Source organism: Strix aluco, chromosome 3 (assembly GCF_031877795.1).
Source record: "Strix aluco isolate bStrAlu1 chromosome 3, bStrAlu1.hap1, whole genome shotgun sequence".
In the NCBI taxonomy this organism is placed as follows: Eukaryota; Metazoa; Chordata; class Aves; order Strigiformes; family Strigidae; genus Strix; species Strix aluco.
Window position 1 is genome coordinate 16,932,821 of NC_133933.1, and position 25,155 is coordinate 16,957,975.

The 25,155-nt window shown below is 50.7% G+C and overlaps 1 protein-coding gene across 2 annotated transcripts; it reads right to left on the bottom strand.

Annotated features, from left to right (window-relative positions):
- Positions 1-326: 326 nt before the first annotated feature.
- NAPB (NSF attachment protein beta) lies at positions 327-12,368 on the bottom strand. Of its 2 annotated transcripts, XM_074817564.1 has the most exons (12): positions 12,213-12,368; positions 9,679-9,758; positions 8,903-9,019; positions 7,745-7,791; positions 7,544-7,621; positions 6,510-6,565; positions 6,001-6,085; positions 5,159-5,263; positions 4,839-4,907; positions 4,421-4,471; positions 2,868-2,975; positions 327-1,315 (listed from the first exon to the last, which is right to left on the bottom strand). In XM_074817564.1, the coding sequence occupies exons 1-11, from the start codon at positions 12,308-12,310 to the stop codon at positions 2,871-2,873; spliced, it is 891 nt and encodes a 296-aa protein (XP_074673665.1). In that variant the 5' UTR covers positions 12,311-12,368; the 3' UTR covers positions 327-1,315; positions 2,868-2,870. The 2 variants fall into 2 exon arrangements, with proteins under 2 accessions (XP_074673665.1, XP_074673664.1); XM_074817563.1 differs by having other exon boundaries at positions 327-2,975.
- Positions 12,369-25,155: the final 12,787 nt, after the last annotated feature.

Below are 25,155 nucleotides of genomic sequence, written 5' to 3' on the forward strand. Positions count from 1 at the left end.
GCTTTCTGGGTGCTCACCTTCCACTAGGTGTGAAGAAATCTGCCTGGAAAAACAGGAAATGGGGCACTTTGGGACACTGCCCTTTCCTACAGCTGACAGGTTGTACAACAGGCAATGAAGTGGCATGACAGCCACTGTAAAGTGATCAGCCAATGCTTCCTATACAAGTATTCACCCTTAGCATAGGCCTTAACGGGTCACCAAAGTAATGGAAAGGCAGCACTCTGCATGCTGGCTTTTATCATCGCACCCTACGGCTTCAGGCCAGGCTCCAGCCTGAGCCTGCCTCTTGCATTTTCCAGGAAAGAACATTTATCACTACTTACTTTCATGATTTTCACTTTATTAATGTACAGATTCACACAAAACATTATATTCTTGCTAAGGCTTTTCATTAGTAAGTTTTCATAGTACAGAGTTGTGTACTAGGGGGAAAATACAGCAGAGTGGCAGATCGTCACTTTAGAACTGTCACAATTTACCACTGATACACTGGAGGACATGCTGTAGCCTACTTACACACAACTAACAGTTGTATTTTAATGATATTACTCCAGAGCACAGTAACAGACCACACAACCCCATGGGTACGGGCTTCTGCTCCACCAGCTCCCTATGCACCTTGTCACAACTGTGCATAATACTGATAATGGGAAAAGGGAACACAAAAAAAAAAAAAAGGCATAGAATCTTCACCTCAGTTCTGTGTAATGCTAAGAAAAGTAAAGCCTCAGTGCCTGCGCGTCCCCTTGCTGGGGCTCCAGAGGTGCTGGACACAAGTCCAGGTAAACCTGGTCTGTGCTTGCTAAGGAAACAAACAACCTGGTTCCAACCCATTCTTTTATCACAGTTCAGCAGTGGGGAGATCAGAGCTGCAGCTAACGCAGCTTAGCTATCAGATCCCCTAGCTACCAGGCTGGCTGCAGCCTAAGCCCTGCCCTTTCTCTGCCCAGCAGAGGTGGCACAAGCGTGCGAAGGACACTGGTAGAGGAACAGGAGGCCCTCAGAAAAATGGCAGCAGGTCCCCGCTTCCGCCAAGCCAAGGTGTGGACACCTTGGACCAGGACCATGCATTAAATTGAATTTAAAGGATTTCTTTGCCAAGTTTGTGGGAAGGACAGATGTGACACATAGTGGTCTAAGCTAAAGTGATGGTTTTGATGTGGACAGAGGTTTAGCATGAGCAGTAGCCTTAAAAGCTCATCTGAGAAGTGAAGAAACAGAAGCTGCTTGGAAGAACTTTTGCAGTGCACCCACCTTGCCAGGTCTGCACAGCTCGCGGGTCTTCTCTATCAAGTTAGGATGCACAGAATGTCTGGAAAATAAGTGACCAGTGTGAGATCAATCAGGAAAACACAAAAATAATAATAATTTGGCATGTACCAGGAGCGTTTTTTGGTCGTCTTTTTCATAAGCCAGTGGTAAAGTACCACTTTAATGGAACTAAACCCTTTAGACTCATAAGCCAAACTACGGTCAACTCAAACATCTGTATTAAAAACAAAGAGATGAGAAGTACAAAAGCTGGCATTTTGGTTGCCAGAGACTATCGCTTCAAGAGAAACAACAGGCACTTCCCACCAAAGCTGCCTGCTGGGGGCTACCATGATATTCCTGCTCTGGCCATGGAAGAGTACCCACTTAAAGCAGTTAGTTAATTACTTTTTCATTCGTTGCAGAGAAATACTAAGTGACAACTACTGCTGACAAACTGCACAGGCTCCCCAGTCCTCCTCTATATATAGAGATGAAGTAACAAGTAGCTTAATCCTCTTTAGTTAAACAAAGCACTGCAGGGAAGAGCCCTGGTTGCAGACATTTAAAAACACATTTCTAAAATTACCGCAGGAATTTTTAAGTGTATCTACACCTTTTCAAAGCAAGCTCGATTCAAGTGTCACCCAGACAACTGAAACAAGGTTTCTGTATAACATCAAGTCTCAGTCAATGCTTTTGCACATCCCAGGAATGAGGCGGCTTCGCCAAGAGGTTGGAAACTTAACGGGTATTGCCCAGCACACACAAAAGACCTGTACTAGAGACAGCAGCAGGAATCCGTGTAAATGAAAAGTTAGAAAAATAGATTATTACTCAGGGTAATATCTTGGGGGTAGAAGGGATGGGATGCACCACAAAATAAAGTGGAAAAATAGATCCAAGAAAATAGAGGAGAACCTTACATTTTATATTTAGATCTGAAATACAAAATATACCATTAACTAGGTCTACTCACAACAACTGTCACCAACCTAAGCAGTCCTGTCCCCTAGCGCGTAACACCTTCAGCGCGTGGTCCTTAGGTACGCTGCATTTATACGTGCACACATGTATCTGTATAGGATGTATACGCACACATGCACACTGTATATACAAGTCACAAAGCCTTTCACTAGCACCATTAGAAAAGCTCAATCATTTAAAAAAAAAACCAACAGGATCCAAGTGTCTCTGACAGTGGTCCATTTAGGAACAGAAAATGGTAACAATACAGCAACAGAGCAGAAGCAATTACTTGTACCGTACTGGCGCTGACAAAATATTTACATGCTGGAATCAGTGGTACTGAGCCTTAAGACAGAACAGTGGGAAAAAACAGCAGTTCCAAGTGCAGACTTTGGATTCATCGGCTAACAAAACCAAGAAAGAATTTCTGCCCTCAGAAAGATCTGCCAGTGACACCCAGAGCATCGCTTCTCATCTACCCATGTTGTCACAACAAAGAGCAGGGTACTAAAGAAACACACAAGTCACTGGATCTGTAAGCAACAAAATAAAGCTAGAGATTTTTTTATCCGGTATCCCATAGTGGTCCTTGGCTGTAACACAAGAACAGATTACTTAGGCTGCATGCCACAAATACCACGCACGATTCACTTCAGGTCCCCATCCCCTTCTCCTTGGATTGACTTTTTGATGCGAAGCAACATGGTTGTAAGCCACTGATCCAACCGCGATATTGAATCGAATTCCTTAACCTATTGGGAAAAAAAAAAAAAAGACAATTTAAACGGAGATATTAGAAAGCAAACAGAATCACAGAATCATCTAGGTTGGAAAGGACCTTGAAGATCATCTAGTCCAACCGTTAACACAGTTCCCAACTACACCATATCCCTCAGCGCTATGTCGACCCAACTCTTAAACCCCTCCAGGGATGGGGACTCCACCACCTCCCTGGGCAGCCCATTCCAACGCCCAACAACCCCTTCTGGAAAGAAATGCTTCCTAATATCCAGTCTAAACCTTCCCTGGTGCAACTTGAGGCCATTCCCTCTTGTCTTGTCACTTGTTACTTGGTTAAAGAGACTCATCCCCAGCTCTCTGCAACCTCCTTTCAGGTAGCTGTAGAGGGCGATGAGGTCTCCCCTCAGCCTCCTCTTCTCCAGACTAAACCCCCCCAGTTCCCTCAGCCGCTCCTCGTACGACATGTGCTCCAGACCCTTCACCAGCTTCGTTGCCCTTCTCTGGACACGCTCGAGTCATTCAATGTCCTTTTTGCAGTGAGGGGCCCAAAACTGAACACAGTAATCGAGGTGTGGCCTCACCAGTGCCGAGTACAGGGGTAAGATCCCTTCCCTGTCCCTGCTGGCCACGCTATTGCTGATGCAAGCCAGGATGCCATTGGCCTTCTTGGCCACCTGGGCACACTGCTGGCTCATGTTCAGCCAGCTGTCAGTCAACACCCCCAGGTCCCTCTCTGACTGGCAGCTCTCCAGCCACTCCTCCCCAAGCCTGTAGCGCTGCTGGGGGTTGTTGTGGCCCAAGTGCAGCACCCGGCATTTGGCCTTATTGAAACTCCCCCAGTTGGCCACAGCCCATCGCTCCAGCCTGTCCAGATCTCTCTGCAGAGCCTCCCTACCCTCGAGCAGATCAACACTCCCACCCAACTTGGTGTCATCTGCAAACTTACTGAGGGTGCACTCGATCCCCTCGTCTAGATCATCAATAAAGATGTTAAACAGGAGTGGCCCCAAAACCGAGCCCTGGGGGACACCACTCGTGACCGGCCACCAACTGGATTTAACTCCGTTCCCCACAACTCTTTGGGCCCGGCCATCCAGCCAGTTTTTTACCCAGCAAAGCGTGTGCCCATCCAAGCCTCAAGCAGCCAGTTTTGCCAGGAGAATGCTGTGGGAAATGGTGTCAAATGCTGTGGGAAACGAGACTGCTGCAAAAGAAGCATTCTGGACCCCTTAAGTAAGGTCTTTTAAAACTTCTACTCTTCCCAGAAAAAAAGTAAAATAATCTCTCCTGGGGGTTGTTTTGGGGCAGGATGGTGAAGCAGCAAAACACCCAGTGTTTTGCCCCACTGGACCTGATCACAGCACTCGATTTAACAGCACACACGCACCAAATATACAAAAAAAAAGGAAGAACCCACCATCCATGAGCACACTTTAGCAAGTTTATGACTACTTACTGCCTCAGTGTATGCCTCGCAGTTCTGCTCCTCATGGGCTTCCAGCAGTTTCTAGGAGAACACCATCAAAAATTAGAAAATACTCTGTTACAGCATGTTCCCACAGGGCTGGCGTGTGGGCACCTCATCCCCAGGAGAGACCGGGGCACCCATGTGTCCAGCAGCAGCATCACCTCCACAACCTATTCAATCCACCCACCGTGAACACAGAAACAGTTTGGGTTTTTTTTAAATCAGCTAGAATTATCATCTTTCTGCTGCAGCCACTTCCACAAGCCTGGTATAATGCAAAGCAAGTCTGATGTCCTCTAAAACATTCAAATAAATGACCAAACCTATGGCAAGGTGAAAAAGCACAAAGTAAAGCGCCATACGCATTGTCAAGTGTGACTCTTATTTTAATACTGGCTTTACTCACTTTCAATAGCTTGCACTCCCGTGAATCTGTGAATGCTGGGAACATTTCTTCGTATTTCTCAAGCGCAAGCTGAAAGACAGCAGACAACCCTTACACTCATTTCGCACAAAACTATTTGCTTCTTATTTCAGCTTTTGCCTTCCAGTCCTAAAACCGCACAGAGCGCTTGGGAAAGTATTCACAGCGACTCCCGATACGACTACAGCACTAAAAGCTCCAGTTCGTGCAACAGCCACACAAATCCCCAGGCACGCAAGAATGTGTCTCAGCCGGCAAAGGCTGATGAAGAAGGATGCAGAAAATTTGGGATAACCACTGACCTTCGCGTTCAGCTCATCCACGATGAAGTGGCACAGAGCGGCTTTGAAGAAATACTCTTTCGCGCTATACTTGAGCAAAGGATTATCCATTGTGTTTGTTCCAACCTAGGCACAAAATTATTAGAGTTGGGAAAGAAAACTGCATCATTAAGAACCGAATTAAAAACAGGACAACTGATTAAAATTACATGCAGCACCACAGGGCTGGCTGCAAATGAAGACTGGGGAAAAAAAAAAAAGTCAGCATCCATACAAAAAGCTCTTGGGAAGCCAGATGGATTTTTAACTCATCCCAAGGGAAGTCAGAGACCCGCAGGCAGCTGTGAAAGTGCACCCACGCAGCCCGTCCCAGCTGCACCAGTTCAGGGGTGCCACACTGGTACCTCAGTATGTCCTGTCCGATACAGGAGGGGGAAAGCAAGTCGACTCGGTGAAAACCTGCTCCAGTATTAACCCTCCAGAAGCACAAAAGCAGCACTGCAAGTATTCCCAGGTAAACACCTGGCACAAAGGCAGAGCAATCAAGTTTACAAATTTGAGGGGCAATTTTCTGCCAAACATATTTGTAAATACCATCAAAAGTGCAATTATAGATTTCCTTCTCCCTGCTTCGCCCAGCCTTTCTCTACAAACAATAGAATTTGGGGAAAAAAATGCCTTTGATAAGTTAAAGCAGCTTGTAAAAGTGCAGGAGCAAACCATGTCTCATAAAGGCATAATCGGCCCTGAAGTAAGAAAGATTAGAAGCTTCTAGGCTGCGGGAATTTTGTGAGACCAACACACTGACCCGCTTTTCATTTTTGAGAAGTGTTCGCCCCACCGGACAAAGCACACACCCTCACCTGCTCATAGATCTCTATCGCCTTCTGGTACTGCTCCAGCTGCGCGGCGTAGGCAGCCACCTTCAGCAGACACTTGTTGGCTGAGCTAAAATCAATAGCGTTCAAGTAAGCAATTGCGTCCTGGGTAAAAACAAATCCAAGCACTACCTGTACAACTTAGTGTACATAAAAGCGGGATCCAAAACCTGCAGATCAGGGGAATTTTCTTTTTAAAACCCAGAATTAAAACACACAGAAAGGCATGAAGACCTTCCGCTCAGCACGGACCTGGCATCGAACACCGTTCAATCCCTCCAGGCTTTCTCCGCACCCAAACCAGGCGCCCCAAACCAGACAACCCTGCGTGCAGGAGGAGAACCTCAAACAGAAATCCAAGCAGGACTTGGGCATCCCACCACGGGACATTTTAGAAGAGGCTGGCAGGCAAGGCGTGCAAGCGCTGGGCCAACTAAGACAAATCCCTGTCTCCAGCCCTTCCTTGTCGTAACCCTCTTGCAAAGACCACTTGCCTGTTCGACTCCTCTCCTTTGTAATAGTCTGCAGCCTGCTCGTAGTGTGCAATTGCCTGGGGACAGAAACACCATGCTTCAATGCCACTGTGGAAGTACAATTTTTGGTCAGACTGGCGTACAGCAACCGCGTTCATAAAAGCTTTCCCATTCTGTGCACAAAGGGAGGCAGCTTCTGCTGAAGGGAGGTGCTGCCGCGCCTTCTCCACGCACTCAAAACAAGAGGCTGCCCTTGGGAATTCGACTGTGACCATGTTCAGCGTCCCAAACTCCAGTGCAGGTTTAATTACTCTTGAGGTAATGGCTATGAACGCTTTTAATCACAGTATGACAAGGTTTCTGCTGGATTTGCCACAGTAGAATAAACCGCAATAGCCCTGACATAGCAGGGCTTGATTTAAGTGGGGCTGCACGTGCAGAGACAACAATGAATTCACTACAGAGATAGATGGGAGCCAACAAAGTGGAGCTGAGGAAGCAAATGATTGTCTAGAAAATAGTATCTAGAAACCATTACATTTGTGTTCTGCAAACTTCAAGCAGAAGCTTTGCAGCCAGCTGATCTGATGCAGGATTCCTGCTCAGGGCCCTTGGTTAATGGGAACAGGAGAGGGTCAGTGCTGAACCACGAACTAAAAATAGCAGCCGCTCCCTTTGGGTGCATCAGGAAATAGCTGCAGAATCGCCCCACAACTTTCCCAAAGTGCTTTTCAGATGTGAAGCACCACTTCAGTCAGGGTTTCTCACCTGGGCGTTTCTGCCAGCCCTGCCACGCTGCCGCTCAGCAGAGGGGCACACGGAAGAGTCAGGACTGCCCAGCAAGAGAGCCATGCTGGGAAAAATCATCGCTCACCCCATTAACACTAACTTCAAGTTACAGGCGACTTGCACCGACATCAAGCAGCCTGGTGCCGGGTGGGAAGCAGGTTTTATCGGCCGCGCTGAGCTCAGCGCTGCTCTGGCTGGGGAAGGAAATGCAGCCGCCACCGCAGCAGCACCTACAGCACAGCACCAGCAGCGCCTGGCATCTTTACCTTTTCAATATCTACCAGCTCAGCCTCGTAGATCTCCGCAATGGTGATGTGGTGCTTGGCAGCAATAGTGAATCGCCCCTAGGGAAGGCAGAGGTTGCACGTGAGATGGGGGCTCCCCCTCCACCCAGCATATGCAGCATTTACCAAGCTGCAGCTCTTAACAAGCACATTGGCTTGCAAGCTGCCCCTGCAGCTTCTTACCATGTCGGTGTAGATATCGATAGCTGCATTTAAGCAGTTGATGGCCTCTGCAGCATGAGTGTTCAGGAAAAACAACAGTCAGCCAGCATGTCAGACTTCCCAGCCCAAGACCTCCCCCCTCCAAAAAAAAATCAGATCTCGGGAACATTACTCTTCATCAGACCACACACCAGCTTCTCAAATAAGAATCTACTCACACGTTTATGTACAGCTGGAACAACAGACATAACATTTTCAACCCCTAAGACCTACAGATGTAATGTCCCCCGCATTTTTGCATCTGCAGATTAATCCCAATTCACCCAGTCCAAACACCCCATCCCACCACCAGCCCGCTGCTTCGCCTGGGAAAAAACTCTGACACCGAAATGTAAGAGTCAAAAATTAGGAGAGGCAAAATACAAACAACTCGTACACTGAGTTTGTCAGGCTGTGTCCTCAAACAGAGCAAAATTCCAATCTTATGAACATGCAGGGTCTGCCATTTTCTAGGAAATTTGGGTGTTTTACAATTACAAAACAGTATTATCTGCCCTGAGTTAAGTTTCTTCACTCCCCTGGCACAGGAAAGCACGGGTAATACTGATGGGTTGGCTAGTGTGTTTCCAAACAGCCAGGGTATGGGGAATCGAAGGTCTTCCAGAAAACCACCACCCTGCTCTTTACAACCAGATTTAAAGAATCCTTATCATCATCCCATCAAAGGCCAGTCCATTTTCCCCCCACCTCACCTCTGCCCCAGGAAACCCCTGGGAATGGGGCTGGGCTAAGGGCAGGGATCCCACTGCGATCCAGACCCGAGACCTGCCTTCAGTATTCCTTACAAAGCGAGTATTTCTCCAAAGCCAGGCTAATCCAGGAAGGACACTACCGAGGGAAAGTGCCTCACAGCCAACGCATTGCATGTGAGCCAAAGTGCCAGGGATCACCTAGAGATGACCCCCCCTACACGTGCCGATCCACACCAAGACGACGCGGACTAGCTCGCATCATCTGAAAGCCTATTCTGGAGCAGCAGACAGGCCAGAGTTATTACGGCTTTTGAGTAGCCCACAGTGAGGATCCACAGCCCTGGGGAACCAGTGACTACTGAAAGCCTCAGCATGCCACCTTCTCTGCTGCTTTGCAAGACACAGTCCCAAATATTGCTCCCCTTACCTTGTGGGTCTGCTTTTTTGTAGGCGTTCCCGGCATCCACGAAGCTGGTGGCCGAGTCGTGTTTGCTCTGCAGCTGCATGTGCAGCTTGGCCGCCTGACAAAACGCGTTTCCTGCGGCTGGGAGAGAAGCGCACACCGACCCCATGTACCCCTCCAACCCAGCAACGAGCGGGATCGCCACAAAACGGCAAAGCACACGTCGCTTCCCAGGACCCACAGAGGTCAAGAGATGCAAAAACCCCAAATTGTCTGTGTCCAGGCGCTGCTCGTTTGCCGGGGGTCGAGCCTGGCCCCACAGGGAGCAGCAGGGACACCCCACACACACGCTCACCCTTGGCCATGTGGGTTCATCCTCGCTGCTGGCTGCGCCCTGCAGCTACCGGATCAGCAAGGGGGATCCCTTGGACCTCAAAATCCATTGAATTTGACATCCCACCCCAAAGGTATTTCCTTGCTGAAGAGCAAACCCAGGGCAGTGCCCCTTCAGCAGGATCCTCCACAGAATTACAAGCTTTTAGTCTAAAACGGTAAATGGCACCCCAGCTCATTTAGCACCAGGAACAGGTCACCCCCCTTTTCCCACCCTCTCAATATTGAAAACATCGCAGGGCCGGGCAAAGCAGAGGAATCACATCGCCATAGGGACCATCCCCATGGAAACAGCCTGGGATGTAAAACTCCGCTGCAATAATTTGCAGGAAGACGCTTGGTGCCCGTGGGTCACATCAGCAACCCTCGACGCAGCCCCCCGCTCCCCGACTGGGGGCTGTACTCACCGCTCCAGTTTTTGGCGATCTTGAACATGTTGGCAGCCCTGGTGTACATTTCGCAGGCTTCCTCCACCCTGGTGTTGCCCCTGAAATGCAGCGAGAGAGCCCCTGATGCCACGCTGGAACGAAACGGGGGCTAAGAGCTGAAATAGGGCTTGGGGTGTTGTAATCCCGTGTGCTCAGGCAACGTGGCCCCTCCGGGCTCAATGAGGCTGATCTCCCTAATTTTGAAACATGGGGTGAGCATCATGCTGCTCAGAGAGGGGAAAGCTGGATTTGGGGGGCTGGCAGCCCCGCACAGTGAAAGTGGGGAGAAATTCAGTTAAGTGCCTCACAGGGTCCCCGAAGCCCCGCTGTGAACAGGGAGCTGGCAGGCACCCAGTAAGCAATCCCTTGCTAGAAGGGGGAGGCAGAGTTTTTCACTGCATAAAGCAGGGACAAGAAAGCAGACAAAACCCACTCCTGAAATGGCAGCTCAGAGTTTTTGCACCTTCCTAAAGAGTCTGGAGCCTGGAGCAAGCTCCTTGACTTCAGTACCTCCTTTCTGGGCAGGAGCAGCTGGGCTCCTAAGAGTCTCACAAGACACTCAGCAAAAACACCTGCAAAAAGCAAACTCTAGAACATGACAAACTACTGTGTCATTTAGAAAACATAAAGCAAAAATTAAGAGATGCTAGACAACTTGCTGCGAACTCAACACAAGCCTAACCGATGAGGTTTAGGTAGCGTAACTGGGCTCCCCGAACCAGATGATTAATTTATCTTGAGAAGTATTTTTGTTCATGAAATGCAGATTTCTTCATGGACTTACTCCTACAAGCTCCGTACTGCCCTCTGCAGCACACGGTCTGCTGACCCCAGAAAGGGCTGCAGCGCAGGAGGTGACAACATTTATTACTGCCATTTTTTTTTCCCCCTTCCTTCTTCTGGCAGACAACCACGTTCCATTTCTAAGCACAGGCGGGTTTTTTGGACCACTCCTTACCCTTGAAAGCCGCCTTTTGCATGCACTAAAGCCAAAGGAGGCGGAGCGAGGTAACGCTACACCCTGCAAGGCATCCAAAACCAAGTGGTTTTCAGCCTTTTAGTCTCAAAAAAATAAAAAAGAAAAGCACTTGTGCAAGCAAATGGAGCTCTTCAGGAAAAAGCCCAGCTGTCGATAATACTTTTGGCCAGGCACTCAGCGGCCTGGGCACCCTGTTTCACCAGGGGGATGCCAAGAGCAAAGTCACCCACCACCTTTTCTTCCATTTTAAAAGCGATTTTTTTTTTGCATCTATTTTTAGCCCAAGAAAATGAGAAATTTGCCTCTCGAAATCTCTGCCGGTTTACTCAAAGGATTTTTGGCAATTTGCTGACCAGATTATGCCCCTGGAGCACGCCCTGCCCGATTAATCTGCTGGAGGCCAGGAAGGAATTTATTTTTAAAACTTCTGCTTTTAGGGCTGCAGGTGCTAGATTCTTCCAGGCTATTTAGGATGCTCCACAGGAGCATCACACTGTAAATGCTCTTTTCCTAAAATAAAATTTTAAAAAAAAGCCAAGATTGAGCCAAACCAGCCAGTTTTTCAAAACACTTCCAGGCACAGCTCTCGCACCCCCAGGAGTACCTACTTTTGAAGAAAAAGGCCCAGTAAAAAGGAAGCTCTAACATTTTCTGGGGGTATCGCTCCCCCCCCAGCAACCTCATCCTTCCAGAGAACCTCTGTGCCCCACACCAAGGGCTCAGTGCTGTGGCTCCATTGGCCAGAAAATCATCCGTAAAACCCCCGAGTCTGGTCCAAATGCTTCCCCAGAGCTGCAAAAAGCCTCAAGAAGGATGGAGGGCTTTAAGCCTCACCCTGACACTGTTCGCAGCAGCCCCGAGCAGAGTCCTTGGGTGCTGCTGCCCAGCAGGGTGAGGATGCTCCCCGGGGTAAGGGGAGAGGCCTGGGTGAACCCCGATAACGCCATGGCTGCAAGAGGATTATCAGCGGTGAGTCCCCCCCGGGATAAAGCTGGGATGAGCGCAGCCGCCGTGGAGCCAGACCCGGGGACACCCCGCTCACGGCAGGTTGACCATGGAGGTGGGGGGGAGGGACAAACGACATACACAGGGTGGCACTGCGAGCTGCTGAGGCCGAGCGGGCTCGTCACACCGCTGTGCCCATGGTCAGTGCGGGAGAGGCAGCGCTGGGGGGGCACGGTGTGGGAAAGGGGGCTGCTGTAGCACTGCCAGCCGGGGGGGGGGGGCGCTGTGTTTTCTCTCCCCCACACCATCTCCTCACACAGCCCCCCTGCTGCAGACGATAAGGGAGACCCTCACCCAAACTAGGGGGGTGGCACAGCACCCAGCAGCCCCCCTGCAGGCACCCACACACAGGGCCCCGCTCCTCCCGCACACCTGCGGCCCCCCCTTTTTGCAACCCCTCCCTTCGCACACCTTGCACGTCCCCCATTTTGCACACCGCTTGCACACACACACACACACCACCACCCCCCCCCCCTTTATAATCCGGGCTCCCCGCTCTGCAGCTCGCTCCCACACCCCCGCCGCTCACCCGAAGAGCCCCCGCAGGAAGGAGTGGGAGCCCTTCACCCGCTTCTCGGCCTCCGCCATCAGCTGCACGGCCTCCCGCTCCTTGCCCGTGCTGTCCATCGCGGCGGGCCTCCTTCGGCCTCCTCCTCCTCCTCCTCCTCCTCCTCCTCTCCGCCGGCGCTGCGCACGGGGAGGGCGGCGGCGGGGGCGGGGCGGGCGCATCCCGCCGGCTGGGGCACGCTGCACAGAATCACAGAATCATCAAGGTTGGAAAAGACCTTGGAGATCATCCAGTCCAACCATGAACCTCACACTGACCGTTCCCAACTACACCAGATCCCCCAGCGCTGGGTCAACCCGGCTCTTAAACCCCTCCAGGGATGGGGACTCCACCACCTCCCTGGGCAGCTCATTCCAACACCCAACAACCCCTTCTGTAAAGAAATGCTTCCTAATGTCCAGTCTAAGATTTATGCTGCACGGCGGTGCATGTCACACCCCCCAGCTTCCCCCCCACAGGGGAGGAAAGAGAGCACACCTGGGCAGGGTCTTCCCCTCCAGGCGGCATCGACCTGCAGATCCACATTTCACACCCCAGAGCAAGGTGGTGTGAAGGCCTAGAAACTCTCAGGGCTCTTCTGCAGCTTCTTTCCAAGAGATCACCCCCACAGCTGCGCCTACAGCTGGAGTCGGGCAGCATTTGTGCCTTCACAGCAAGGGGGGGCTGTGCAAGAGGGTGCAACTTGTGCAGCTGTGCCGCCCCAGAGGCATCTGTAACTCCCAGAATTACAAAAGTCATTTCTAAAGGTAGTCATTCACGACCTTCCTAAAAATATAGTGTCCCCGTTAGGAAATCAGCCAGCACTGGGATGGGAGCGCTTAAAACAGGAGGAAATCGGGGCAGGATCCAGCTCCGGCATTTTATTAGACAGACATCCAGGAGCAGCACACACTGCTAACGCTCGGAGCTTTGTCAGGATCAATCCCTAGCGCCCCACAGCAAAAGCACTGCCCCACTTCCATGTTACCTGCGCAGGCGGAGCACGCCAGAAAGAAGAAAAAGTTCATTTATCCCAACCTGAAGGTTTAGGGGTTTTTTAGCTCTGATTCTGCTTTTATTTACATTACTCTGTGAATTTCCCACAGAATTACTTCAACTTTAACACAGGAGGTAGAGCTGAAACAAAGAAACTGACTCAACAGTAAAGTTTTTTACTGTTAAGCAGTTATTCTTTATTAGCAGCTCTAGGGTCACCCTGGGGATTCTCCCCCATAAGGGCTCCCAAGAATTAGTAAGGGACACGAGTTTACATACACACAAATCATATGTATTCATTAGATCTCCTTGAAAGGGGTGTCTGATGATAATGAGTTCCCAGAATTCATTTACACAGTCCGAGCATGTGTAGTGAAAATAGGGTGGGGGTCTTCGGTGGTCGATGGAAGAAGCAAGCAGTCGTCTTCACTGTGTTCGCTAGCTGACCTTCTTTCCTGTGAAGGAAAGTCCAGGTGCCTCCTTCCTAAATCAGCAGAATCATCCTCCCTATAATAGGGTCTCTGTGTCTCTTTGCTTGAGCCCCCCCTTATCTTAGTTTTCTCATCCTAGGAGTTGCCCAAGTGTCCACTGAAGGCCTTGAGTCTGCTGCCAGTGATTTACGTAGGGAGCCTGACAAGCGTTTCAATCTTACCTAAACAAAGAGACCTAAGGAAACAGTGGAGGAGTCAGGAGTCCCTGAGAAACAAATGAAGCAAAGCACAAGCAAAGCCTTCGTACATCACATCACAGTTTAGTCTTAACAATCGTCAGAAATTCATTTGTTTGAGCCCTTTCATTCCCTTTCAGAACAGAAGTTCAGGCTCCTGAGAGAAGAGTTGCCATTTCCAGTGGCTATTCTCCACTAAGTGAAAGTATGCTGTAAAAGTCAGAACAAGCAGAAAACGTGACTGTTTTCTATCTCATTTGCACTTGTGTCCTGCCCCCCCAATTATCTGAGCACACTGATAAGCCCCCCCTTATTTGGCAAAGCAGTTCAGCACAGGATTTACCAAATTCACAGGAGAAAAGGAGAAGGTAGAAATCACTCCTTTTTTACCCTGTAAAGCTGCATCAGCCTCACTTCTTAACTGAAGGTGAAATGGCCGAGGCCCGGCAAGGCATGCTCGTTAGCCAAGGCCAAAGCAGAAGCCTGGGTCTCGGGCAGGCCTGGCGTGAGGAGGGACCCCTCTGGGTGCCTTCTCTACTCACACAGCCGCTTTCTCCCCACGTTTTCAAGGCAACAGCGGTGTGACCCCCCCAGCCCCCTCAGCCCCACGAAGCCAGACGGGCGGCAGGGAGCACATCCCTGGCGCAGCGCCAGGATTAAGGGGCAGGAAGGACCAGGACTAAACCGTGCAGACAGATGGGCCCCTGGATTAGGCAGATTAGCAGCCCAGATTAGCGCAGGGGCGTTCAAACACGAGGGCGGCCTGCAGGGCCCGGGCGGCCTACAGCTCCCGGCGTGCACCGCGGCCCCGCGCCCCGCCATGCCATTCCCGTCCGGCCACTCTCCACCGTCTCCATGGCGACACTGGCGCATCCCGGCAAGGGGGGGACCCCCCGTGGCCTCCCACACAGACACCCCCGCGTCCAGGGCCCTCAAGCGCCCTTCGCACCTCCAGAAACCCCCGGGGGGGAGGCACCCCCAGGCCCAAGGCAGCCCCCGGCCACCCCAGAAACGTCCTTGGCCTTGAAAGAGCAGAGGAGAGGCCCACGGGGGTGCCAGCCGTCAGCCCCCCCACGCACCCTGCCCCACACAGGCTGCCAGCAGGCGCTTGCCTTCCACCCCGTCCACAACAGGAACGTAGATATGGTAATCAAGGTGTAATTAATCCCCTCCCCGCCACCCGCCGTGGGTTCCTATCCCTGCCCAGGAGCTGTTTGCATGTGCACAGGCCTGTGGTGGCATGGGCACCCCCACGTCCCCCTGCTGACAGCGGGGTGCTAGGAGGTAACATCACTGTCACCATCGCCACGCCAGGAACAGCCCACGACCCCATCCCCAGGACTGTCTGCGCCCGGGTAAGGAAACACCGGCTCTGCTGTCGCTGGGCTCGGATAACAATGGGATCTGTGTAGATGTAAACCCGGGAGCGGGGGGATGGACACCCCAGAGACACGGCTGTGCCTTGAAGCTGAGAAAAGCCAGAGGATGCTTTGCGTGCAGGACTACAGGGCCGGGAGTCCACACCAGGAAAGCTGGGGGAAATGCAGGTTGCTGACCTCGTTGCAGAGAAACTAAACCCTTGTTGGGAGAAACTAAACCCTGTAGCATTTCCAAGCTCCTTGTGGGATTCACAGCCAGAAGCTGCCACCCAAATCCAAGGTCACTGGTAAAACTGGTAACGGTTACAAGGATCCCAAATAATCCCAGGGTTTTTTTCCCTTTTCCAGGCAGGACACAATGGAGCCTTTTTACCTCTATGACCTTGGGTTCCTAACAGAAAACAAAGCTATTAGAAGGATCCTCTGCCCGATGGCTGTGCAGCTCTGCCATCTAATCCTCGCCCTGGAATGGGAAGATGGGATTTGTCAGACCTTTCCCAATTTAAGGGAGAATGCAGAAAAATTAGCCAAAGCCACTAAAGAACTCGCTTCTGTTGCAAGAAGGTAAGTTTGCTGGGTGTCCCCCAGGCAGATTTGGGGGCTGGGAAGGAGGAAGAAGGGATGGCAAAGAAACCGATGGGGAGCCTACCTCTCCTGCCTGGTGCTCCCTGCCTACACCCCACTGCAGAGGGGGGAAAAGGAGGAGGATGGGATGAGGAACAGGCTTAGGAAGGGAAAAGGAGAGATGGGACAAAGTAGGGATATGTGCTTGGAAGGGACATGGCTAAGTAAGCAAAACCTCAACAAGCAACGTTTAAGCTAAACACATCTTAAAGTAACAGTCAGACAACTGACCGAATGCTTCAGTGAATTTACTGAATGCTTCAAGTAAAATTGAAGCCCAAATCCACAGATTAGGTGCTGGCCACAGGGTTATTTTGCTGTTACAGCTAGGACCTTGTAGATTGTAGACACCCTGTCTTAAAGTGAATTGCAGCCACTGCAAATGGTTCTGAAACAGTTTGCAAATACAGCTAAAATCAATTCAAGCCCAGTTAAGGTGGCTAATTGTGATAAAGCCTGAGACCAGTGCAGCATCCTTGCTACTACCTGCCGAGGCTGGTATTCACGGGATGGCAAAGAGCTGAGCCCAGTGGCTTCTGTTCCAGGTTGGCTGAGGAGTCCCGTGATGAGGCGTTCAAGGAGGAGATGCATCCTGCAGCCGAGTCCCTTGTGCTGGCAGGGAGGTGCGTGCTGCTGGCAGCCCGCAAACTCCAGGTACAGCCAGAGAACCCTGACCGGAGGGAAGAGCTGGCTGCGTCAGCAAAGAGGATCTTAACAGAGACAGTGAAGGTAACGGCGGAGGGGGACGGTGCTGGAGCGAGCAGGGGGGGCAAGGCAGAGGTGGGTAAGGGTGCAGCTGTAGGAGGGACAAGAGCTGCCCTCCACCAGGACAGGGGCTGGGGCCTGGGGGAAGCTCCAGCTGGAGCAATGGTTGTTTCTTCACCATGTGCTCATTAGGGCAGGTCTGCTGAGCAAAACACACCTCTTCTTTTCCCTGCAAGGGCTGTGGTGTCATCCTGGCTGCACAAGGGATGAAATAGTGAACAGGGACTCTTGAGCCTTAGCCACTCTGACCACTTTTTCTGCCCTTTTTTTCTGGTTAGATCCTTCAGATCGAAGATACTGCTGGGGCGAGGAGGATCATTCAGGCTGCCAGATGGCTTTTGGAGTGCCTGAGCGTGCTGCGGGATGCAGGGGACATGCCAGGACTGCTGGCTGCTTTCCGGGCCTTTTCCGAGGCCTTGCTTCTGCTGAGCAATCTGACAGCAAAGCGCCTCGAGGAACTTGGAGATTGTCCTCAACAGAAGAGCTTGGCCCAAACTTTGCAGCTCCTTCAGGAGTGCATTCCTTTGCTCCACGCAGCCAAGCACAGCAATCTTAAACACTCCGGGGATCAGCAAGACAACCTCTCCAAAGACTATGCTTTCCAGCTGACGGAGAGGACGATCAAAGAGCTCATTTCCCTGCTGATTAACAATACAGGCAGCAAGGAGCCATGGGAGAGAAGCGGGACCTTCTCCCAGCACATGAGCAGGCTGCTGGCTCTCCTCTCCTGCCCAGACCCAGTACACCTCTCCAACAGCGAGTTCAGCGCTCACGTGGAAGTGGTCATTTTTTACTGCATGCTTCTAGCAGACTCGTCCAGGCCAGATCTGAAGCTGGACCTGGTAAAACATTGCTGGGTTTTGCTACGGCTGAGGAAGAGCATCTGCAGCCATGTAAGCCAGCAGGAGGGATGGTCAGGGCAAAGCTGGGGAGAAGGCAGCCTGGAGGAGAAATGTCACCGCATGAGAAAGGAGGTGGAGACTCTCGACCAGGCAGTGCTCACAGCTACTCTGTGCCAAATCCTTGACACCTTCTTTGAGGGTAAGGAGCCCCTGAGGAAGTTAGTTGAAGATGCCCTTAGCCTTGCTGGTACAGGGTGTTTTCCAGCAAGAAAAAGAAGATTTTTAAAGAAGCTTCAGCCCCTCACTGCCACCTTCTTCACACACACCCAGCAGATGCTCAGAGCGACAGACTTTGCTCTGGCCAGGTGCACCAAAACCCAAACCGCTAGAGAAATCGGAGAGTGGGTAGAGTATTTGAAGAGACTCCTTGCCAGTCTCCCGACACTGCTCACAGAAATGAGTGGAAATACAGCTCAGATGAACGCTGCTGAGAAGCTGCAGTCCTTGTATCATGCGTGGGCTGGAACAACAGAAAGCCTCTTGCAGTGTTTTGAGAAGACGGTCAGCATATATGAATTCCTTAAGCTGTCCATCCAGGAGATGGCCAAGCACAGGGAATGGTGTGAAAAGGCCCTGGAAAGTCAGGACCCTGGGAAGTTCTCTTGGCATGCAGTTCACCTCACCAGTTGGGCTCAGTGGGTGGTTGAAGCTACCACCAGGTATGTGGACAGAGCCACAGACCCCATTTTTAGGAACGGCTTGCTGGTTTGGGTTGAGCAACTGGCCAACTCCATCCCTGAGTTGAAAGCAGTCACAGCCCTTTGCCCAGAGAGACTCTCCTGCCTCCAAACTAGGGACGTCTTTTCAAAGGCGGTGAGCTGCCTGATGGATATTGCTCAGCACGTCCAAGACGGGCTGGATGGGTCCAACCACCCAGATATCCTCAGCCCGCTCCGGGAACAAGTGCGAAGCACTGCTGTTGCAAAGTGGCTTGAACTCAGCCCATCACATGCTGGGCTAAAAACCGCTACAGAGGAGGCTGCGTCACAAGAAGACATCTTAAGTTGTCCAACTCCACGAGCAGGTAACTCTCACCCGTATGTTGCTCCAAGGAAAGGAGATACACACCCTGTCATTACAGCTCTCCTAGCAGCAACAAGAGCTTACGATATGGACGCTGTCAACACTGCTTGCTCTGCCTTGCTTGAACTCTCCAATGGCTGTATCGACGCTGCAAAGGAAGCACTGCCCGTCGCTGAGTCTCCCCAGAAGGAGACACTGGGGCAGTACCAGAGGATTGTATTACTGACATCATGTGTTATTAGCCTGGCCAGGGAAACAGCCCCAAGGCAGCTTTGTCATCCAAGCAGGCTCCTCCAAATGGCATTCACACTCTCAGAAAGGATCCATGAGACCACAGAGTGCCTGGCAGCCGTGGCAGGCTCTTGGTACAGTCTCTCTCAGCAAGTATTTGGCTTTATCTTGTCTGCTGACTTTCTGAAAGGCAAACAGGCTTTGGACGAGACCATGATGAGTTTAGCAGGAGCAGTTCAGTTAGCAGGAGACATTGCAAGGTTCGCCTGTAGTGAGCGAAGTCCCGTTTCCCTTGATGTCTGGGAGAGCTTTCTACAGGTCCAAGCCAAGTTTTCACGTGCTCAGATGACCACCAAAGTGTTACTTGAGAAAGCAGTGTCCTTCAAGGGCTCCTGCAGGGTGCGAAAGGCCAGCCTGGAGCTGCACTGTATCCAGTGGGCCATCAGCATGCACGTCCTGCTGGGCGCTGTGGATGGGTTCATAGGCAGGGACGTCCTCTTCCTGAGGGAGCTGAGGAGTGCTGTGAAGAACAAGCTTTGCTCACAGAGCCTCTTGGCTGCTGTGTCTGAGAACTCCCTGAGGCTGCAGGAAGCTGCCTGGCTCTCTTACCTGTCCTGCCCTGAAGACTGTGGTCGCAGTGAAATCCTAGTGCTCAGGGAGGAGATAAAGGTGCTAATGGAAGCGCTGCTGCATGCCTCCAATACCCTCTCAGTGTCTCCACTGCCTACTGACAGCTTGTACATTCGCTTTGAGCTCCTGCAGAGAGACTTGGCCCTCAGGGCCAAGGCATTATTGCTCCACCTGGAGAAGGTCAATACCGAACACCTGCAAGTCATCCGAGATGTTGCTGGACCAGCCCTGTCCCCCTTCTCTCAAGAGGACAGGGAGAGGAACAAACAGGCCTTTGAAGAGAAGGCAAGTCGACTAATGGCTAATGTTCAGTGGGTCAAAACCACCCTCCAAGACATGCTGGAGGCCAGCACTCAACTGCAATCGCAGGCAAACCTGCTCTCTGTTGCAGAGCACCTCCTGGTCCTCACATCTGACGCAGTGGGCAGTGCCAGCCAGCTCTTCCAGAGCCGCGGGGACAAAGGGCTTCTCCACCTAGACAGCATTGTCTGGTGCTGGTCAGCAATGGCGCACTACCTCGTCACGCAGCTTCGGGCTGCCCAGGGCATCAGCGGACATGTTCTGCAGCTTATCACACAACGCTTGCGGAACGCAGGGGACCAGCACTTGCCCAGCACAGCCAAGCTCTTCCCAGCCCCAGAGCTTGATGCTCTGAGCCACAGCAAGTTGGCAGAAACTTGCCCGAGCAGGAGCAAACAAGGACGTGGAGCTGCCAGGGAGGCACGTGAAATGGTACAGTAGCTTTTTCCCCCATCAACACTTACTGCAGGGTGATGGTCAGGGCTGTCAGTCAGTCCTATTACTCACACCGTGGAGCATTAAGATACATGATGTTGGCAGGGACCTCTGGAGGTCAGTAGTCCAACCCCATGGCCACCTTCAAAGTTAGATCAGGTTGCTGGCTGCCCTATTCAGCTGAGTTCTGGATATCTGATCTGACGGGTGCTCTTGCATAAATAAATCCATCTCCAAAATGCTGTTTCTGAGGAGCAGGGGGCTGTACTGCTCTCCCTCCCCTGAAACACTACCTGTCTCTGCTCAGCTCCTCACCTCCCCACAAGCACCACTGGGGTGTACCAGCAACTCCGCTCCCAGAACAACTTCAGCTGGTTGTCAGGAGCTGGCAAAGGCTGCAGCAACACAATCCCAACACAATCCAGATCACTCAGCAGAGTCAGCTCACGACAGCTACCACCCATTTAGAGAGAGCTCCAGGAGATGATGGCACAGGGCATTTGGATTTGATAGTCCCACTGTGGGTGAATGCAGGGGAGAGAAGGGATGGTTGGGAAGCAGAGCAGAGCCGGCAAGGTGGTGGGCAGCTCACCCGTCTTCTTTATTCGCTAAAAACTGCTTCAGAGACACACAGGCAGAGACTTCTCAGCATCAGTGCACCTGCACGCTCCAGACTTCCAGTCTGTTCAGTTCTTGTCTCAACAGCACCAGAACGGTCGTCCCAGCATCTCCCTTACCAGTGGTCCTGCAAAGCATGAGAGAGAAGACAGTGACACGTGGCAGGGTGGCCCCAGCAAGAAGTCCCAGGTCACCAAGGACATGCCAATGAGAATGCTTCACATGACTCAGTTCCTGAGGAAGAAGGGCCCCATCATGGTATGGAGTGTTTCACCCCCTTCACCCCAGCTCATTTTTTCCTCAAGAGCGTGGTCAAAGCCAGTGACAGGGCTGCCCAGTGCCTGCTGAAACCCCGGCATTACCCCACTCTTGTAAGAGTGACACCAGCTATATTTATGCAAAGCACTAGAAATTACTTCCTCCTGATTAGATGTGAACTTGGCATCCAGCCCTTTCCTTGTTTCAGAATATATCTGAGCTTCCTGGACACTCCCCTGTCTTGCAGGGAAAGTGGGTTTTTTTCTCCCTTTTCCCCCAAACACATTAATTTCTACTTTGTTTTAGAGCAAGGACCAGCTTGTCACCTGCGCGAGGCAAATTGCTTCTGATGGGGAGGTGTTTGTTAAATTTGGCCACATCGTTGCAAAGCACTGCCTCGACGAGAGATGCTCCGCAGAGCTGCTGTGCGCCGCAGAGCAGACCCGCACCATCAGCAGCCAGCTCAGCATCATCACCAGGTGAGTTGCCAGGGTCAAGGACAATCTCTCCCGAGGCTACTGGCCCCCTTCTCAAAGAGAGGTGCATGGTGGTCTCCAGAGGTCCTTGCTGGATCTGGGCATAGCCCTTAAGAGTTCAGTTACAATTCAGCGGGCTCCCCCTCCTCTTCTTGTTGCTGCAAAAAGCCCTTTCCTCCCCTGCTTTGCCTGCCTCTATGGAAACCTGTTCTGGGAACAATCTTCTGGTTTTGGAGTAACTGACAGAGTTCTAGCCCCACAGGGGAGGCACACTGTCTGATGATCTTCCAGTAAAATCCTTTAAAATGTCTTCTAAGGGTAAAAGCAGTCACTGCAGAGAGCAAGTCCTCTTCTGAGCTGCTCGTGAGCAACATACAGAACCTAATTCAAGCAGTTTTGCATGTTCAGAAGGCAGCTGAAGCAGCGTGTATCAAAGTAAGTTAACACTGATGGCATCAGGTTTTGCAAGGTGAGTCCACGCTGTGGGGAGCTCCTACGGCCCAGCCAAGTTATGGGAGGTGGGAGCTGGCTGCCATGGGACCTCTGTTGATGCTGGCTGAGGGTAAACATTCTTACTGTGATGTTTTTATTTTATGCCCTTCTGTCTTGTTTCCAAAGCCCACTACACATCTTTCCAGGCATTGAATCTGCTCTGTCACTGCTACCAACTCTGATGACATCTTTAGCTGGTCCATTTCCCATTTCATTTATGGATAGATGAGCAGCAGCCTCTTGTTGGAGCATTTATTTGGCAATAGTCTGTGTCAGTCCTAGGCTTTCTGTTGTCTCAAAATGAGCTTTGATCAAAACTCCCAAGAGCTTCCCCTGCAGCTGCCAATGATGGCTGACTGATCCAACTGTAAATAGTTTGTGAGAGCAGGCTTTATCTGAAAGCACCCAGAAAACAAAGTGCAAATACAACCAGACTCTCCACTGATGCAGTTTTTCATCGTGTGCCCTAGCGTCCTATGTAGCCCCACAACTTTTGCTGAGCTCAGCATGTCTTTTTGGGAGAGACACAGTTTTTACTAGAATCCTATTTGATGAACAATCAGCCACAAGGGTGAAAAAGCTCCTCCTGTGGTTACTTGCCCATACTGTTAAAAACATACTATATATGTCCATTTTTTACTTTGCTGATGTCAGCCTGAAGTAACTAGCCATTCTTTTATCTTGATGGTCTAGACTACAAAGTCTTTTATGACCTGGCTTCTTCCCTTTGGAAATTTCCCTGCTTATCAATAAACTAACTATACTGCATTCCTTTTATCTCTCTGTAAGCAGTTTTTCAAGCACTTTTAAGCATTTTAAGCATTTTAAAAGCATTAACAGGTAGAGATGCCACATTGGTCACACACACATTCAGACTTTTGTATCATTTAAGGTATTTTAAACAAGTTCATGTACAACAATATGTTAAAGCTTGCAAATATTTTGTCTAATAGGGTTTGCAACAGCCCCCGCCTGGCTCAGAAGAAGGAGAAGTAGTTGCCTTCTGCATGCAGTGGAAAAAAAACCTGTTGTGGCATAGAGCCAGGGCATCTTTAAACTCAGACAGGGATGAATTAGGGCTTCGCAAGACTCAGGCAGGGGCTGAACCCGCCCTGATGGCTACTGTGCAGAAACAATCACCTTGGACCAAGAATTACCCTCAAGCATCCAAAACCTATTAAAGGACATACAATTATGGAGCTGTAGCGACCTGTAAAAATAGGAAGGGACTTCTGCTGGAGGGGAATCACATTGCTAACTGGCCTCAGCAGAAAAAGTACGGCCTGTGTTGCACTCCTCCTGGCTCACATCTCTTCTCCTAGAGCTGCTCTTGCAGAAGGACTGAGAGTGCAAGGCCTGAAAAGGCTTTTGTGTGCTGGCTGCTCCTGCTGTGGCAAATTCCACCCTGCAGAGACACTCCTTTCTTTTGTCGACTGAAAAGAGAAGAATAAAGTGATGCCACAAGCTAGTGTATTTCTTAAGAGGCCTCTCTTCCAGGTGGTGTTTGAAGTCGAGTACTAAGATGTGACACCAAGTCACAGAGGACATAGGAGTTGGAGAAGAGCTTTAAGATCCCGTGAAAGGGAAAACAGAAGGTGTCCTGTTCAGTAAAATATCATTCACTGATCTTTGTTACCTGGCACACGAGTCACTCTGAAGCCATTGCTCTTGAATCAGTGGCCAAGTGGGGCTGCAATTCTTTATATTCACATACTGCATGCCCTCGTCCAGCTGTGAGCCAGCTCTGGTTCTTAGGTGGTCAGTCAGGCTTTTCTTTCTCTGGCAAACATTGATATAGGGAAGACACAATCTGATGAGGTACCTTCATTACATTACTTTCAGTAACTGCCTGTTCTTCTGTGTTCTTCAGCACCCCAGATGTGAACAGGAGGATGTAGCATTTGTAGCAGCAGCAGCAAATCTGGCTGGAGGGAAGGAGCAGGGGGTTCTGCAAGTGACTGAATTGCTCATCTCCTGCACAGGAAAGCCTCAGAGCTGGTCGGCCTTTCTCAGGCCCTGATCTTTAGCACGCTATCAAACTTTTTAGCAACCATCACCTTTTCTTCTAGAGGTAGCAATCCTAAACTCTGCACAGGAAGGGCAGCCAGAGATATATAATCCTGCAGAAGAGCTAGTGCACAAGGTGGAGCTCCTACGCAAAATATGAATTCAGAGGGTAACATGAAAAAGGCTCTACAAAAGCTGGAGGAAAGAACTGAAGGAGAAGGAAGACTGACTTACGAAATGCAAAACAGGAGTGTAATTAAGTATTCTCTACTTTGCAAGAATAGATTTATTTATTTTGCAATATTCATGCAAAGATTCATGTTAGAGTCTTTTCATCGTGGTTAGGAAACTATTAAAACAGGCTACCCAAGGAGGCTAGAAATCTCCCTTATAAGTATTTTTATCATGGGGCAGCAAACACCAGGTGGTGATCTAGCAATGCTCAGTCTTTCTGAAGCACAGAGAGCAGACAAGATCAGAGATGAACATTTTACTCTTGCACATCTCCAGGGCTAGCAGGAGTGGGAAGCATTTTCTCACCTGCTGCCCTGACTCAGCAGATCCTGCAAAGAAATGAGACTTTTCTCCCAAAATCCCTCTCAGCCCCAGGACTCTCTTTTACCCAGAGTAAAACATTCAATGCTGATGATCAATCACCTCATAGCTGGAGGCTTCCAGAGTATCCAGGACGAATGCTACTGGCTGCTCCTGTTATTGCTCTCCACACCCCTGCTTCGCAGGCTCACAGGCATGAGCTGCAAGTATCTGAGGAAAATCCTGCTCCATGGCACCATGCTGCACTTGCGGAAGAGTCGGGAACAAGCCTCCCCTGCGAAAGACAATCAATCCACACAGCAGATCAGACTTGACTTGCTCAGTGGCTGCAACCCATTCCAGCCCACCTCGGTGTGGCAGGACTGTCTCCACCTTCCCCAGATCAGGTAGTTTAGTACTTGCACCACAGCAATAAATCTCTTCCACGTTTTGAGAGAGAGCAGCAGCAGCGGGCACACCAGAGAGTCCAGGAAGAAATCTGCAACGAATAAACCAGCGAGCACAGGCAGACAGAGAAGCTGAGTGGCAGCCGGCAGATATCTTGCGCCGTCGCTGGGGTTGCCCATA

Excerpts from the sequence above, each read along its gene's own strand:
- NAPB (XM_074817564.1), bottom strand. The coding sequence starts at position 12,310 with ATGGACAGCACGGGCAAGGAGCGGGAGGCCGTGCAGCTGATGGCGGAG. Across the intron at positions 7,792-8,902 it reads CAAAAAAGCAGACCCACAAG|AGGCCATCAACTGCTTAAAT; the intron begins GTAAGGGGAGCA and ends CTCATGCTGCAG. Across the intron at positions 4,908-5,158 it reads TGGATGAGCTGAACGCGAAG|CTTGCGCTTGAGAAATACGA; the intron begins GTCAGTGGTTAT and ends GCTGTCTTTCAG.